The 18470-nt window shown below is 50.0% G+C and overlaps 1 protein-coding gene across 1 annotated transcript; it reads right to left on the reverse strand.

The window, feature by feature from the left end:
* Positions 1 to 8449: 8449 nt before the first annotated feature.
* Positions 8450 to 10819, reverse strand: LOC137916316 (uncharacterized; the record flags this gene model as incomplete). Its single annotated transcript, XM_068759359.1, has 1 exon — positions 8450 to 10819. A coding segment is annotated over exon 1 (2370 nt), but the record flags the coding sequence as incomplete, so codon positions are not given.
* Positions 10820 to 18470: the final 7651 nt, after the last annotated feature.

An 18470-nucleotide genomic window follows, 5' to 3' on the forward strand; every position in this document is an offset into this window, starting at 1 on the left:
GTTTTTTGCAGGGACAGACATGGCGCGTGGTCGGACTCTCCATTAGCAAACTGAGCCAGCACAAGTCATTTCTGATTGTAACATATCTCTGGACATATAAAAAAAAAAACAATTCAGAGAATGACAGATTAACAGCTCAATCACTGTAAATGATGACCGTCATTCATTAGCCATACTGGAAAAGTCAGAGACTATGGCTTTGTCTGCTTTCTGCATAAGTGTAAAAATATGTAAAATGATGAAACTCACAATGTAAGCAGCTGCACCTCCAAGTGACTTATGCTGCTTCAGAGGAAATGCGGTTCTCTGCCAAAGTACAATGGCCCTGACAGCCTCCACAGTCGGTCGCACATGCATACACACAGTACTTCATACTCATACGCACACAGAAACACAATAATGTCCACTCCCTCAATGGTTATTTATGCTCAGGTTTAGTGGTCGAATGACTTCCACATTAGTGATATTCTACGAGTGTTACTGCCCGGCCAAAACGCTGAAATCCAACGCGTGAGAATGAAGCAAACCGCAGCAGACGTGAGGATCTAATAAACGCGTCTGAAAGAAGGAGACCTGGTTGATGTGAGGATGTGTGAGCTGGAGGGTAGAAAAGATCTCAGAGAGGAGCACAAAAATATCCCGTCTCACCTCACAGTTCATCTTAAACATAAAAGAACTAGGAAAGCACAGACCTCCGCCAAGCAGCTCATTCCCCTCGTAATTGGATTTGAGGTTAGATAAAGCTGAAAAGGCAAAGCTGAAGCGAGACGAGGGTTAGCGTTAGGGCAGGCGTGATCCTGCCGGGTGACCTGAAGTCATGTGACAGGACTTGTCGTCACCTTTTCAAACAGAGAACAGCGTGACGGGCGAGATAAAAAACAGAAACTCAAAACAGGACTGAACTCATAAATAATATTTTGCATGCACATCGCAATGCCGTGCATATGGCCCTCTGTGCTGGCCGTGTGGTTGTGTTCAGAAGACCCCCACCCCACCCCCTCTCAGGGTACCTCTCAGGTCTCTAATGCCCCCCCCCCCCCCAGAGGTGTGAGATCATGTCTGCACCAGGGATGTTGTCGACAGAATGGAGAAGTGTGTGTGCCACTGTGAGTGTGCGTGCGCACGTGCATGTAAAGCATGCGTGTGAAGCAGATGGGACGAAAGAAAGAAATTAGAGAGGGGTAAAAAGGAGAGCAGCGACAGAAAGTCTGCAAGAGCATGTGTGTGTCTGCGTGTGTGTTGGACTGAGTGGGCTGCGAGGGGGTTAGGGGGAGACAGCAGGGAGGGAATGGGGGGGGGGGGGGGGGGGGTTGTGTGGTTAGGCATCCAGAGTCAGTGAACATTTCTCTGGCAGGCCCTCCTCTGTGCTTCTGGCTGCTTTCCCAGCTCTGAAGCAAACTTAAACAAACTCCTGTTGCAGCCATCTGCTGGGCCCGCGGGATAAATCACGGCACTGCTGCGCTCTGTGCTGCTCAACCACACCACTATCAGGTTACTGTGCTAGTGGCCTCGCACGCACGCACACACACACACACACACACGCAGCTACGCGTCAGCCTGGAGCCAGGGCCTGCCGTGGGGCTCACACCACCAGGAAGGCCAGCAACATGTGGCTCTGCTAATACCACAGGGAGAGATGAAGAGGAGGGGGGGGGGCAGAGGGGAGAAGGGTGGAGGGGTGTAGAGAAGTGGAAAAAAAGAGGCCAGAGATGATGTGGGTGGGACAGGGGGGTGGATGGACAGAAGACAGAAGAAGGAGAAAGAGACCAAAAATGAGAGGACAAGACCTCTGACATGTATCTCAAGCCAAATGCTATTCTTAGATACTTCCGTATAAGAGAGGAACATTGAAAAACATCTAGAACGAGTCTGCCTCCAAAAGCACCGCGACGGCTGTCCGGGGAGGGACCGCTGGGCTTTTATGATCTTCTAACCTGAACCTGTTGCAGCAAATAGAAATCGATACGACACCAAGTCATCATCACGCACTCGGCTGGCCTCGAGATCGTGTGCTGCACAGTAACTGTAATAAGCAGCTTGCGTGTAAAACGTTTGCCACGTGTGATAAGTGCTGCTGACCGAGAGCCGGCGGGTCGCTTGTTAGCAGATTGCGAGGATCATTACAGTAAATGAGGTTGGGTGTGTTTTCAGGAAGTCAGGTAATAACTAAAATCATGCTTCAAAGGTGCGACTACTTCAGGTCACAGGGACTTGGGATGCTGACAGCAGGAGGAAGAGGAGATGTCTTCTTCAGCCAAAATAAGCTCCCCAAAGAGCCCCAGCAATGCTAATCACGATGTCTCCTTCGGTTGGCTGACAGAAAGAGGCTGAAAATACCTCCCGGCTGTTTGCTGGGGAGGGCGTGTCGTATATTATTAGTCCACTACAGGGAGCTATTTTGGCTCCAGCTGACACATCCAGTCGTCCTGACAGCGCAGTGAGAGTGAGTCCTCCCTCGCCTCACCCCCATCAGCAGAGAAGAGGGTGAACACGAGGGCAGGAGGAAGACGCAGAAGAATTATCACCAAAGTGTCAAATGAAGAGAACGATGGGAGATTCTTTTTTTTACTTGGGAGGTCTAAAGGACGACTGATTGATGAGTCGGGTTTAATAGAAATAAATAATATCCCGTCAACAGAAAGCACACGGTGCACGTTAAATATCTGGTAAGGAATTAGGTTGCTATTAGCTACCGTGCTGCAGCGCAGTTTAGATGTGTCCAGGTGCAGAACGAGACCACATGCACACACACACACACACACACATACACACAGCTGTGGCACAATCCAGCTGCATTTGCCTGCACGAGAGCTAACACCTGCTAGCGCTCTGGACCACCTGGCACACACACACACACACACACACACACGCACACACGTGTGCTTGATCACACACAGTCACATACGCTTGCAGCTGTTCTGTATGCAAATGATGAAATAAGATTCCTGCACGTGGGTATATGGCAGTGCACGTTTGCAAATGCATGCATTAATATGTGAATGAGGGTAAATGTGTTTTATGGCCAGAGAGGGCAGCTGGCAGAGAAAGCTGAGCCACAGTTACGTTACACTCTGTCCTGTGTAATTACCGAAAGCCAAACCAGGTTCACTAGCGTAAAACCCAGACTCCGGGAGAGAGCAGCGCCGGGAGAGTTACTGCGCCGCCGCCGCCGCCACCTGGCCTCCTGCCATCCCATGCCAGGCTCCGGAGTGGCAAGAGAAGAATTTACTACAAAGCTCTACATGTGCAGTAAAGAAAATGTCTGTGAGAAACCTCAGGGTGTAAACATGAGGACTGGAGTAAAAGAAAGGCTCTACCTTTTCTTTGGTTAAAGGGGGGGGGGGGGGGGTTAGGGTTAGTGTAACGGTCAAATGGCCGTTGCAAATACAAAAACAACAACTTGTAAATTCTGTGTATTCTCTCATAAGGATGAAAATTTGCCGAACAAAAACAATGAGTCCGTCACAATTTCATCAAACTCAAGTCAAGGTTCACGCAAAAATACTTTTCAAAAGATACCACGAAGAGATAAATGTAAACCCCGTATATTTCTTCCTGTTTTCCGCTTCTCTTTTCCTCCATCGAGAACATTTTGGCTCTCTGGAACAGCTGTAAGGAAGAGCTCCAGCCCAACGGACTCCCGAGGAAAGCAGCATTATTTCACCTCATAACACGATGCCAAGTTCAAACAGCAACCCTCTGAGAGCGGGGTCAGAGGTGGGAAACACAAGAAAACACGGTAAAGGTTCCAGCTGCTCGCCATGTGTTTTCAGTTATTTTTGGCTGATGAGACGTCCTCTCAGGTTGGAGCAGGGCGGGGGGGGGCGGGTGGGGCGTGGGGGTATGCTGGGAGGTGGCTGAGGTCACAAAGCGCCGCATTGACAGGGGTCATAAAGGCGTAAGCTATACTCACCTCAAGAGATACAGCAAAACGTACAGAGATGCAAAAATGTATGTGCGATTTGTGAATATTATTTTTTAGCACTAATTAATCATGTGCTTTCATCCCCATGTTTCTGTCTTATATGATGTCATAGTTGTGGGTAATGTTTTGGGAGGGAATAATCAATTCATCTCAGTTACATGTTTTTGTTGGTGGTGGGAAAACCCGGAAAAAAAATCCACGCAGACACGGGGAAAACATACAAATGCCGCACAACTAGGAGTAGAACTTGTTACTTTACTTGCTGTGAGACGAAAGCGCTAACCACTACACCACCACACACATCAGTACGGACCAAACAGACTCTGTTGCACAATCGGCCAGGCAATGGCTCTTCTTCCTCCGTTGGCTGCAGAGGCTCGACGTGGAATCCGGGACACTCTGCAGCTTCTACATGTGCGTCGTAGAGCCTTGAATCATTGCATATGGGACCCTGTGACTCATGGCTACACTTAGTGTTATTGTTGTGCATGATAACAAACCCTGGATTGATTGATTCCACAAAACTATCTCCATGCCAAGAGAACAAGCTTTCAGATTGCATCGATCACAAGGGGAGGCAATATGCATGCAAAAAGCAAAAGTTAATTCATAAAGTCAAAACGCTCAGCACGTACTTTGGGATCCCTTCACGCTAATGTGTCACATGACCTTTTGGTGAGTCTGTCCTTGAGCGCTGAGCCCATCTTGACATCCACTCTCTGGCCCTGCAGGGATAAAGGTCACATCCTTTCATCCGTCTGTCTGCACCTAGAGGACGCCTCAAAACCCCAACTTCCTTCTCAACACTGCCGGCCTCCGCTCAATGGCACCCATGCGGTCTGTTCAAAGAAGAAAGCGCCAGCCTCGAAGCAGCTGCGCCGCACTTTTAATCCCTCACTGCCACAAGACGCGGAGAATTGTCTTTCACTCTTCTCCCTCAAAGGCATTCCTTTCCGTGCCAACGAAGGAGGCGAGGAAACTTCGACTTCCGCTTGATTCAGTCAGTCGCTCCTTGCATCCCTCTCGGCAATCAGTACATTATGTGCCCATTATACTCTTTGTCGGGCATAGCCACTTGGAACGCTAACCTGTAAACACAATCAACGAGGAAAAACAAACAACTTCACATAAGGAAGGAAAATACTAAATATCTCCTGGAGGTTCAGAATTGAAGCTCCTCTGATTGCTTTCACTCTCTGAATGTCTCTGCATCAACAGTACGTGCATCAAAATCAAACCCCACAAGACCCTGATTATCAGCTATCAAAGGCCATTATTGATTATTGTTAATCCGCCAGTCTAATTAGAGTCCTGCGCTCTAGCTGCTCAAAATTAATTTTCCGCAGAGACCATGGAATAGTTGAGAGGAAACCCCCCCCCCTGCTGTGTTTCATATTTGGGGGAAAATAAGCAGATTTTATTTATTATCATCCAAATCATCTGCTAAACACAGGATCTGATCTTTCCATTCCGATATGGGCAAATATGTGGCTCTGAGGGACGCTCGTGGGAAGAGGGCGATTAAAGCCCTGAGCTCAAAATCAAAACCCGTCTCCAGCGGCTTTGAAGTTAAGCTCCTTGGATGGCGGAGGATCCCTCTGCGAAATGCAAGGCTTGTCTTTTCAGAATGCACTGCTGGGAGAGGCGAGGACCGCAGCTGTAGGAACTTTGCGGGACGCTCGTAATTTGACTGGTTTGGACTAAGCACACAGACACACACAAGAATGGCACACACCATATGTTAATCGCTTCAAAAGCCTCAACAAAATTCAACTACAATCCCCTTTCCGGGTAAAACAGGCTCCGTGGCCAGCGTGCTATAATATGTCCTCCGGTGAACAATGAAGAAATTGATGAAACCAAGACGGGTTTTTTTTCTTCTGATTTCCTCTGGCTGCAATTTAAATCCTATTAACCCCCTCACCTTCTCTCAGCCTCCTCCTCCTCCTCCGCTTTCTTCCTCTTCCAAATAACGCGCTCAAGATAATCTTTCTCTCCCTTCTCAACTTCACGTCCACATTTGGAGTGTAATGTTTGCCCTCGCTCAGACTTTCGGTACACTATAAATCTTCCCTGGCGAAACTGTCAAGATGCCGACATGTTTTTCCTGCGACAACAGAAATCTCCTTTACAGGATATGTTCTCATGCTAAGGGAACACCATTTTTTGACAGATGTAGACACACGCATTATTACACACGTACACAAAGGAGCAGCTTAGCAGCACAGAAAACACAAGCCAAAGAACGCACACCTCTCTAAGTATATGTACATACATTATGTACATTGACAAGAGGTATTAGTTTGAAGAGATTCCTTCCCAATACCAAGGTTCATTCATCACCTGCACCAGGTTCACCAGGGTCATCAGCCGCCGCCACCACCACCAGTGTCTGGACTCAATGAGAAGAGAAATCTTTTTCTGGTGCTCAGGAATGATGCTCTTGGATGTCAATCTCCCCAAGGAGTCCAGGCGCCAAAGACTTTCTGACACCAAAGAAATTCTGAGAGACATATAATTTGATGTAATAAACAATCTTATTTACTTCATCCGCCTGTCTCTCGTAATTGAAATAGCCTTCCTGTTCTAGGATCGCCACCACACACACACACACACACGCACACACACACCAAGTTTGAGTGTTTGGAGGCTTCCTCTTCATAGAAATCCAAGAGGCAAGAGAAAGACTTCACCTTTTTGAAGGGTTAGGGTTAGAGACATTTGCATTTGTATCGATATGGCTGTCATTTCGCTTCAAGCCATTCAGAATGCTGCAGCAGGTTTAAGAAATCAACTCAAAATCATGACAGATCGGCTGACCAGGCGTCGCTCGGCAGATATCGGCTGGCGGACTTTACACCTGTCTAAGGCCAGGTCACATCCGACATGCTAATTACACACACGGGCAGCAAGAAGGAACGCGAGAACTGCCCTTCTCTTAAATACAACATGCATGCGTGTTACACACAACTGCTGCTGCTGCTGCTGCTTGGATCATGGCTCCAACAGACAGACGGTGTGGGCGCATGTGCTCCTCTGCCCACTCCACCAGGCACACACGGTGCTAAGGAGAACCAGATGGGCGATCCCGCTCCTGACAGCCTAAACCCACAGGCGATGACAGACCCCCTCAAGCATGACACCGAAAGACAAAACACCTGTTCTCCTGGAGTCCTTTCACACACCGCCTCCTCTACGGAAATGCACGCTGGCATTCTCTTAGCCATGAGGTCACCGGCTCATCCAGACCAAAATGGACCGTGCCACCTGCAACCCCAGCAGCCCAAAGCGATCGCCCTGAAACCCAGCCTGTCCCAGCGGCCCCCCCCTCTTACCGCACCCAACTGGTGATGCCTAAATGTGAGCAGGGAGACGTTGGACTTATTGTTTACGACCTATATCAGTTCCTCTGGGCTCAGAGACACCTGGCTCACATGCAGACGGATAAAGACTTGATTTCTGAGGTTGTAAGTGTGACCACGAGCGTGATACACACCAATCAGTCCTGAGAAGGACGCGTAGAAAGTGAAGCGGGTAACTTCAGACAGCTGGCGGGAGCATGCAACACGCCGAGACTGCCGAGCGTGAATGGCAGCCACAGATGTTCCTCGTGGATCCTGCCCGGGTGAACAACTTTCATTTGTTTGCATGAGCCGGCTGTCCAAATGCTCATTGGCTATTCATCGGCACGCCACCAGGAATGGACGAGAAAGCCCTGAGAGCGCAGTCGTCCCCCCCCCCCCCCCCTCCCTGCCAGGACCGCTGTCAACAATGCCTGAACAATGGCAAAAAGGTTTTCACAATAAAACTCAATCATCACATTTGTATTTGGATCAAAATGTAATCAGTTCTTCCTTAGACCAAAATCCACCCCTACGGATAAATGTCAAAGCCCTTCGACAACGTTTAGAGCTATCTTGCAGAAAGAAGTGTGAAAACATGACGTCCTCCATGTCTTGCCAGAGGCGAAAGTCAATGTTTTAAATGCTGATCTCACCGATTGGGAACCTTATAGAATATAGAATTCTAATTGTAGTCTGTCTTTACACATCATGGGATTGCAGAATGGGAAATATTATTTCAGATAAGCGACTTCAAGAAGATGAATGATAATAAATGAGAACGACAGCGGCTCTAATTCCTGTTGAGTTTCTGTGTTGCTTTTAGGGACTGCTAAAACAACACTACGATGATACCAAAACAAACTCTCCAGCAAGGCGGCGAGACTCAAACAAGCACACACTCTCACACACCCTCACACACACACACTCTCACACACTCTCACACACACACTCTCACACACACACTCACACACTTGGAAAGGGCAAACACGAAGCTGACCCCGGCCTTCACATTTCCGCTGTCGTTTACGGCGGTAAGTCAGACTGCGCTGATGAAAATATTTGTTTCATCCTTCCTGACGACCATTTGCAACCACACACACACACACACACACACATAACTCGTCCATTTATCCAACCCCACCTGCAGTAAATGTTGTGTTGCAATCGACGTTGGTCTTACCTCGGGTCCAGACTGCGGCGAGGCTGATTCTGGTTCTTCCCTCTCCCCATCTAAGGCGCCGTGTCTCAGCCTGTTCCCCTCCTGCTGCCAGTTTTGTCCCACCTGCACCAGAGCTTTACATTCCACACACGAGCCAATCACCAGCTTCCTCCCATCGTCCACAAGGAGCGTGCGTGGGCTGCGAGGCGCGTACAGGAACACGGGCAGCCGGGCCACAGTGACGGCGCACAGCCTGCCGAGTCTGCGCTGCTCCTGCCTGCAGAAGAAACACACGAAAGCCTCGCAGCTGTACTGGCGGGCCCAGGGGGAGCTGGGCGCCTGGAGGTTGGCGCCGGAGGGCGCCGGGCCGTTGCTCTCGTGTTGACCCCATTGGGTGTGCAGGTCGTGGTAACAGAGGTTGCAAGCCGACACCAGGCCCGTGGCGTCGACCGGCTTGGCACGGGGAGCGGGAGGGTGGACGGTGAGAAAGGGGAAGAAGGGCTCCTTGTCCCTGCGGTGCCCAGGCGGGTTGACCTGCAGCTGGTGCTCCCCTCCGGCACGCAGCTCGGCGCCACAGAGGTAGCACGCCGACACGGCGCCGTGAGAGGCCACACCTGCCTGGGGCCAACGGGTTGGTCCGGAGCCCTCGGCGGGCGTGGCGGCGTGATACCTGATGAGGAAGGAGCTGATGGAGGTGATGAGGTCCTCGCTCAGGCTGAGTCGATACGCATTCCAGATCTCCTCCAGGATGAAATGGCAATGGCGGCAGCAGCGCACGCCGCCGTTCCTCGCCGCCTGGGCGTTCGGCGGGCGAGGCAGCATGCTGATGAAGGGGAAATACATCGCACCTCGTGATTTCCCAACGCCGGCCTGAGCGTACGCGACTCTCACATCTCCTCCGTGCTCCTGGCCACAGAGGAAGCAGGCCTCCGGGGGGGCCCGGGAATCGTCCGTGGACTCTCGGAGCCTCCCCTGCCGGGGGCTTATCTGGGAGGGATGCAGAGGAGCGGCCCCCTGGTTGAAGGGCACCACATACAGCCGCTGGAGGACGGGCACGTCGGCGTGCTGGAAGCTCTGCCACTGCTGCGTGAGGGAGCTGTGGCAGCCCCCGCACACCAGCGTGGTGCCTGCGGGGTTGATGGGCATCGCGCCCTGGGGGGGGGCGTGGAGCCACAAGAAGGGGAAGAAGGGCTCGCCCCGCGCGCGTTCCTGTTTCTGGACACTGACTTTAAAAAGGCCGCCGTGTTTGAGCCCACTCCCACAGATGTAGCACGCCCACTCCCCCGGACACCCGCTGTGCGTCACCTGCCCCCCCTTCCTCGCTGAGAGGTCCCTGTGAAGCCTAAACGCGGTTGCTCCCCCCGCGTCCGCGCCATCGTCCTTCGGGACGCGCGTCTCCTCCTCCTCCTCCTCGCAGCTGTCGGACTTTCTCTCCCGGGGAGCTGCTGCGTTGCGTTTACCGGCGGGTCCGGTGGATGACGGCGCAGCGTCGGGGCGCCCCCCACCCCTTCCACCCCGACTCTGACGCGGCTCTGCGTGCCCGGCGCCCCCCTCCTCCAGCCAGGGCTTGCTGTGCGTAATGACCCCGTTGTCTCGCCCAGGTGCGTCAGAGAGAGGCCCGTCCTGGGTCTCTGACTCTGTTGATTGACAGACGTGTTTCATCACCTTCGCTCCGAGCCTGGGCGGCGGGGCGCGCTCCGCCTCCGCCTCCGGCGACCCCCGCGCCCCGTAAACGCCCACCGGGTAGCGCATCAGCCGCTGAGAATCCGGGCTGCGTTTAATGACGCTGCTTTTCCTGCCGCTGTCTCCGGACGACTTGCCAGATGTTCTCGGGCTCTTGTCTTTGGCCGCTCTGTCCAGCAGGTCCATCTCCTGCTCCGACATGTTCTCGTTGTCAGAGAAAGAGGAGAAGTCCGACTCTACGCCCCCGGCGCCGACCCTCCGGTCCAGGTCGTAGGAAACGTTCCACTCCTGCGGGACGCGCCGGGAGTCGCACTGGTACGGCCGCTTCAGCCAGTACATGCGCTTCTCCACGGGCGCCCTGCTCCTCTCGAAGGAGTTCCACTGCTCCGTGAGGAAGCAGTGGCACACGGCGCACACCAGCGCGTGTCCGTCCGGGCTCAACTCGCACGCGCCCGGTGCTGCCTCCTGGTTCTGGAGGAACGGGAAAAACGGCGTCCTCTCCTTTTGATAGGTCACCGGCAGCCGCAGCTCCCTTCCCGGTGTGACGCCGCTTCCACAGACGAAGCAGTGCACCGGCCCCCCCGGTCCGTTGCGATCGCTCCTGGACGTGTTACCGGGCAGGGGGCTGTCCTCACCGGGCACGGCTGCAGCCATGAGTCGGTGCTTCCGAGAGAAGGGTCCCGGTTCCGCGTCACGGGGGGAGTTCATTGTTTTTAGAGCGCCTAATACTCGGACTACATGTTTTAATATCCACGCCGGGATGCGACCGGTTTGAGTCCGTTACTCACTGAACGATCAAACGGACGACGGTCCATTGAAACCATCCGAGACGGCGATCCGTTAACGGTTACCTCTCAGGCGCTGGGAGACGTCGACTCAGAACGCCGCAAAAAGAAAAGTTATGTAGTCCCGCATGCCCCGCGCCGAGACGCGTGATGCGGTGTGACAGGCGGGGGCGCCTCTCCAGCGAACTTTCCTCTCCTGCGGTCTGCAAAACTTTGGCTGCTGACTCACTCGCACTGAACGCAGCGCCATCCCCGATTCACGGGACGCGCACCGACACCCCCCAAAGAACTACCTCCCCCCCCCCCCCCCGTCAGCCCTCGGTAACGGTTTTTTTTTTGTGCACATACTGTGAGCAGTTGCTGCCTTTTCGTGCAGGTATTATCCATGCACGGATCGTCCACGTGCAAGGGGGGGGGGGGGGGGCAGCGTGTTATTGTCTCACAGTGGGACTTTTTCCAACGTTTTTTTTTTTTTAGTTCTGTCTATTCAGATTAAAATATAAATAATGTTTATCGAGTGCGTAACTTACACGGACGGAATGAAGCGACTTGGTGGGCAATATTGTGTGTTATTATTATGAGTGTTATTATAGATGGTGAAATATGAAAGGATTATTTTGGTCGTGTTTTCAGGGAAATAATATGTTTATTTACAATTCGCACTTGAAAGAAACGCGTGCGTAAAATCAGCCCGAAGTGAACACCAAACTCATGAAACAGGCTGCATTTGATGCAAAAGTGTGCATAAAAACCCAAGATGTCCGTGTCATGAAAAATAAAAGCAGGTTTACTGAAAAGCTAGCCATTAGACTAAAGGAGGTGTGAATGCCCAATTCAGTTTAGAGAGACAGTCGAACTATTGTTAATCGGATCAGGCTGTTAATCGGATCAGGCTTTCCTGACCTGTGTGTGAAAGGGGTCGAATGAAGGAGGCTCACGGGATGCTGAGTCTATTTCCTGGATGAAACTGAACAACAATTGTCCAGGTGCTTGTGACACCGCAACAAAAGAGAGATCCAGGAGGAGGAGACATTAAATAACAACATCAAAGCCAAACCTTTTTTTTAGCACCGGACTAACAGTCCCATGTTTAAGACAGAGACTACATGTCTGGAGTTGCATTCCCATCATGCACCGCGTTCTCTGAAGCAGGTCCTGCAGGGCTCGGAGCACAATGAAGTCCGTCTCCAGTTTGCATTACAACTGTGACTCAGAAGATTTATTCTCCAGAAAGACAATGACCCCATAAATCTACAACACGCATAAACAGTTGTGTCTGTCTGTTCGCCTGTTCCACTGGCCCTGCATGGCCTCAACGTCTTCTTCGTTCTATCTTTCTCCTGCCACATCCTCATCATCATCACTGTACCCCCCCCCCCTCAAGTAAAATTTAGCTCAGCCTTCCAAGCAAGATCTGTTTTTGTTCCTTCTTCATCAAAGCAACCAGGAAAGATCACACGAAAAAGAAGATTCCCGAGTGACGCCGCCGATGGAAGGAGAAACGGGGAGGAGGTGAGGGGCCACGAAGACAACATCAATTCATTTAGAAGCGAATGTGTCTTCAACGTGTTCTGGAATTACTTCACAAATGGTTTGAACTCTTTGTAAAACACCAAGGATGTGCCAGTATAGGTTTACAACACTGCCGCGCAGTGTCTGAGGTTGGGTACTGCATCCTCTGGGAACAATTTCCCGAAGGTTAAAAAAAATGTCGCTCATTGTAAGAAAGAGGAGATTGTAGTTCCCATATTGCTCGTGTAAAGATCACGCACATTCAGAGCGACGGAATCAGGGCCGTATGCAGATCTGACTTGTTGTCGTCCACACTTTTATGAAACTGATTTGTTCTGAAAGACGCCTACAGGGAGAGTGGGAGATGGGGTGAGAGGGATGTGCGTGTGTGTGTGGTGTGTGTGTGGTGTGTGTGTGGTTGGACTAGCAAGGGGAGAGACGGGATGCAGTGGGGAAAGTGATTTGAATAAAATCCTCTCGTTGAGTAGTGCAGGGCCTCCAGGGCCTTTTGTTAGAAGGAGGCGATGATAAGGGCAGGGGGGGGCGGGAGGGTCAGGAGGAATATGCCGTGTTCTACATAAAACGCTCTCAAACCATCGATTTAAGGCGGCATAAAACCGCCCACAGCCTCGGGTTGTGCCAAACAGAAGGTCATAAATACATCTGCATCACAGGTGATACACAATGACCAGATTCTCCCTGGTCAAAAATCACTGCATAGATAAAGTGTACAATACGGCATGTCTGCGTGTGTGTGTGTGTGTGTGTGTGTCTCCAGGGCACATCTGGGAGGCATTGCTTTACAGTTACACCACAAGAGTTCATGCTTCAAATCGACAGGCCTCCTGGAAACTGGATGCACCACTAAGACGGAGGAAGAATATAAGGAAGAGGAGGTAGCACTTCAAATAAAATAATAATTGACGTGCATTATGGGATGTCTAAGGTACAAATTGGATTTAAAATGCAGGAAGTATGGAAGCTTTCCCTCAAATTGCAAGACGAAACAAGCTGCTGGTGGGGCAGTTTGGCCTTGATATGTCAGAGCAGGAAAATCACACACTTATTACACAGAAGGATATGAAATGGTTAAAACAACAACATTCGTTAAGCTAGCATGTCAATGTTTGACTGCATTAATAAAAAATGCATGACGAAGATTAACATGACTCTTAACATGTGTTTACTGAAACTCCTCAAGAAAACCAGAGCATAGAAATCCCCCCCGAGGCTGTTCTGGGATCAGTTTTTTAACAGCTTCTAGCTGAAGACAGGCCGATAAGACACAGGCTCCAGAGGTTAAAGCTCGTGTTTCTTTCATCGCACTGATTTCATGAATTTACTTGGACCGCTGTGGAGTATCTATTAAACGAAGCAGCTCCCTGTTGGACTCCCAGTGGCCCCTCCGCTCCTCATATAACTAATACTGCTTGACCTGCCGTTTCTGTCACGGCTTAAAAGTTCAAGATCGCCCAGCGCAGCTGTTTTGTCTCATTTTGCCTGATTAGATATCTCCCCCAGGACGCGGTGGGCTTGCATCAACCAGGCGTGGCCGACAGCCTTTTTGTTACTTTAATCACGCGGCTTCCTTCCGTTTTCCTGACATCTTTTAGCCTTTCTTCCTCCCTTTCTCTCTGCATCTGTTTCTTCGCCGCTCCCCTTGCTCTCTCATCAGCCTCTGTGATGCTGTAGAACATCTTAACATCATTTTACCGATACGTCTGCATTCTTATATTATAAGACATCGCATGCTCCAGTCTGTACTTGTTTGCGACTGCGTGTCAATTTGTTTCTGTATTACCGGCATTGATATAAAGTGACATTGAGAAATATGTAACGCAACCAAAAAAAAAAAACCCAGCTGTCATTCCAGGTTCTTGGGAAGCTTCTCCTCACCCCTTTATTTTTCTGACCGCAGGATTTAGCCAAAACGCCGTGCATGAGAAGCATTGATTATCCGCTGTCGAGCTTTGGGCAATGTCTCAAACCGAAACATTGACGAGTCCTGGTCGTGTCTGCTGGTTGCGTTAAGGTTTCAAAGCATCCGACGCCTTTTGATGCCATTAATAATAACAGCCGTGCTCAGCTGCCAACCGCAGCTCAGCATCCTGCCAGGCAGGAAGTCAGGGGCGTACGTGGCGTTTGCAGAGAGGTGACAGAGGAAGTAAACCGAGCCAAAGTGCCAGTTCCTTGATGGAGAGTTTTCGCGGTGGCTCATAAACAAGTTACCAATTATAGACGCTGTTACATAAAAGTATAGCAAATAGCCTTGCAGCTTTTCTGTGATGAGGTCTCCCGACTTTCAGATCTAAGATGCATCCAGGAGAGCGGGAGAGAGAGAGAAAGAAATGACAGCCTCTGGAGAGAAGCCTGGACTTTATCCTTGCTGTTTATTTATTCATTTATTTCTCTTCCCTCTCTCCAAGGTCAGGGGTGCGACGAAGGAATGTGTTTCCTCTAAACAAGGAACAGAACTAACGCGTCCCAACCAACTGTACCCCCCCCCCCCCCCCCCACTTGTTTATACATTTAGCAAAATATATGCTCCTTTTTTTTTAACACAATCTCCCGTCAAACCAGACTGAGCTTGCGTTGAGTCTCACGAAGTGTGAAAGCGACGCTAAGAAACAGATCCTCGTCACAGAAATCCTGTTTTCCGTGCAGCTAACCTCATCTCGGCTGTGAATGACCTCCTCCTCTTCACAGGAATGGCGTGGCCTCCTTGGAGCCTGTGTGTGTGTACAGGTGAATCCTTGTTCACCTGTACTCGTCAGTAAGTTACAAGATTCCTCTCAGGACTGAAGCTCCGGGCTCATCCCATGAGAGACCTCGGGAAAGCCTCGACATTCCTCCCTTCTTGGGTCACTGAGAGCCCGAGGAAGGAGGCGACACGGATTGCCAGAGACGAAGCGGCATTTTGGGAGCCGAGAGAAGGTGATGGGAATAAAAGCAAGGGATTGGACGAGATGGACAGAAGAGGTGGAAACCGGGAATATTAATGATGGTAGCAAATCATCGACGGACACTTTGAACATCTAAATTTGGATAAATGTGTCATTTAACTGAGAAGCTCTAGCAAATTGCACAAAGCACACACACACACACACACACACACACACACACACTTGGGCGCTCTGAAACATCACCGTCTGATTTTTTTCAACTAATAACCACCAAATAATGGCGAGGATGAAAACACAGGGGGGGTGCGAGGAACGGCCAGCTGAAAGCCGGAGACGGTGCCGCGCACAAAGAGACGTCTGGAATAATGAGGACGGAATGTGGTGTAATGACTCCCCTGGGATCGGCTCAGCCAAAGGTCCTCTGGCTTGGGAACAACAAACGGGAACACTTGAAGAGTGCAGGGTGAACACATGAGGGCTTTTACAGCAACCCCCCCCCCCCCCCCCCCCCCCCACACACACACACAGAGATCCACACAGACACACTCATACATCTCCCCCCTTCCTGTGCCGACCTACTGGAGTCGGCTGTTGTTGTTGGCTGCCTGCCACCTTCAGAAGAAGCGTGCCCTCAGCCTCTCCCTCATCCTCTCTCTTCACCCCCCCCCCCCCCGCAGGAGAGCTGCAAGGGAAATGCTGATGGCATGACATCTTCAGAGAGGTCCCATGAAAAAGTGATTACTGCCCGATCAAATAATCCTATCCTTCCACACAACCCTGCCTTGGAGTCCATTCAGCACCGACGAGCCACAACCTTCTCCTGCTCGTTGTCTTTCTGTGTGTGCGTGTGTGTGCGTGTGTGTGTGTGTGTGTGCGAGTGAGTGAGAAGTAGGAAATGAAGGAAAACCTCTTTTCTGCTCATTTTTCTCCCATGTTCTCTGATACATTTGCCCTTTAAGCCCCCTGTGCGCGCACACACACACACACACGCACACACACACACACACACACACACACACACACACACACACATAATGATGATCTCTGAATTTGAGCCACTAGTCAGAAAAAAAAGGAAATGATTTGTTTGGACGTAGAATGGAGGGCTGCATCATTTGGGTCGGAGGCGGAGCCATCTTTACATTTAACACTTTGAAGCACCATGAACTCAGTGAGGAAATGATATAGATATCATAAACATATAGCATACAGGCATCAATAAAAGATAATAACTGTTACTCCCTTAGAGATTAATGAAGGATCAACATCGTTCTTGGGTTCTAGCAGCCATTGATTTGGACAGCAGGTTAGTGACAAATGATGCCCAAACGATGCTGTCAGAACTAAAACAAGATTAAATATATATATAAAGACTTTAATTAATTTACGGATTAGAATGGACATACAATAACAAATAAGCACGCATGTAAAATCACGGCCTTAATTGGCTTCACGTGACATTGGCATGACCTCTAATTGCCAGAGAGAAGCAAACAAACTGTACCTCATTGGCCACAAAGACTCCGAGGGAATAAAGACGAGGCTCCACGACTTCTTAAAAAATAACTTTTCTATTTCCTGGCCCAGTTCTTATGAATTGTCCTTTTGCAGACATTGCAGGTTCGTGCGCCTTGTGTGGCTCACGGAGTGCGCCAGTAATCTTATCCCCTGCGGGTACACAAACATGCGGAACTTAAATTTTGGTTCCCCCCCTTACTTCTATGTTTATAATCAAATTAATGATTCACTGAATTCTGTGACTTATTTATTTATTGAATGTTTAAATGAGATATTCATCTGGATTTCTTATGTTTTTAACTAATTATGAATTGAATATATTTAGAGATACCTTGGACGGTAGCCACAATAACATTAGCCTGTTATCTAATGCATGAATAACGTTCAAAATGAAATAATCAAGTGACCATGGATCCCCAGAAGAAGAAGAAGAAGAAGAAGGCAAGTCATTTCCTTTATTGCACTCTTCTGATTCTCTCCATTCTCCTGTTCTCTTTCATGACAATTTCTTTCACAATTCTTCACCCCAAGCCGGGCTGAGGGCCAGTGTCTCTCTCTCTCTCTCTCTCTGACATCAAACCCCAGACTGCAGTACTCGCTGCAGAAAGCGATCCAACATATTTCTGAAAAGTAGCTCATGGGATGAAGTTAGTTTTATTTATTTCCATATTTTATTTTTTTCATAGATTCAGACATCCTGCTCGGTGCTGTTAGATTACTGTTCGTGGATGTCCCGTGAAACAGGTGTGTCATTCCCACGTGTGCAGTAAGCCTGAGAGAAAGTTTCCTACCACCGTGGAAATGCCATTCAAAGCGATGCGGTCACGTCGCGTGAAATTGATTGGACAGAAAAGGCATTGCCGCTTGTCTTTGATGATAAGACTTGCCGACAGCTCTTTTTATGCCTCTCTCTCCTTCTTTCAGCGCTTGTGCTGCTAAACGAATAACCAGCAGACGCACCTCAAAGGTGAAACGTGGATCAAGTCTGTGTGTGTGGGATGAATCACTGTGCGTTTGTCTCGGTCTATTTCTGTATGAGAGAGAGAGAACAAAATAAAAAAGAAATGGCGACCCGTTTGCATTTCTGCTTCCGCGCACCCCGAGCGTGCGTGATTGGGCGCATGTGTGTTTGCCATGATGCCTCACCTCAGCTCTCCCACAGCTTCCCGAGGATGAAAGGGAGTGAAACCCCAGACTAGTGGGGCTCCACAGCCAATTAGGACTGTTTATTTAGCCAGCCACGCAGGCCTCCACGCAGCCCTCCACTGGAAACCCCCCCCCCCCCCCCCCGCTCCTTCTTTTCCACGTAACGATATTCAAGCTCCTTTTGGCTCCCTCACCTCTCTTGCAGCTCTCTCTCTCTCCACCCTTTGCCAATCTTTCTCCAGCCGCTCCACTTTACCGGATGCTCCAGAAGTCCGAAGCTGATAATAGCAATCAATAAGTCCTCCTTTGGTTTGTTTTCTCAGTGGTTCCTTTATTTGTTTCAGGATTTTACTTGCAGAAGTGCCCCATAATCAGGCCCTCACACACATTAGCATGAACACATCGACCGGAGTCGTTTCCTCCATCCGGCTTTTTTTTGGATTTTCAACCTCTGGTAACCAGATCGTACAGATGTGGTGACGCCTGTGGTGACAC

The sequence above is a fragment of the Brachionichthys hirsutus genome, unplaced genomic scaffold (genome assembly GCF_040956055.1).
Source record: "Brachionichthys hirsutus isolate HB-005 unplaced genomic scaffold, CSIRO-AGI_Bhir_v1 contig_1128, whole genome shotgun sequence".
NCBI lineage: Eukaryota > Metazoa > Chordata > Actinopteri > Lophiiformes > Brachionichthyidae > Brachionichthys > Brachionichthys hirsutus.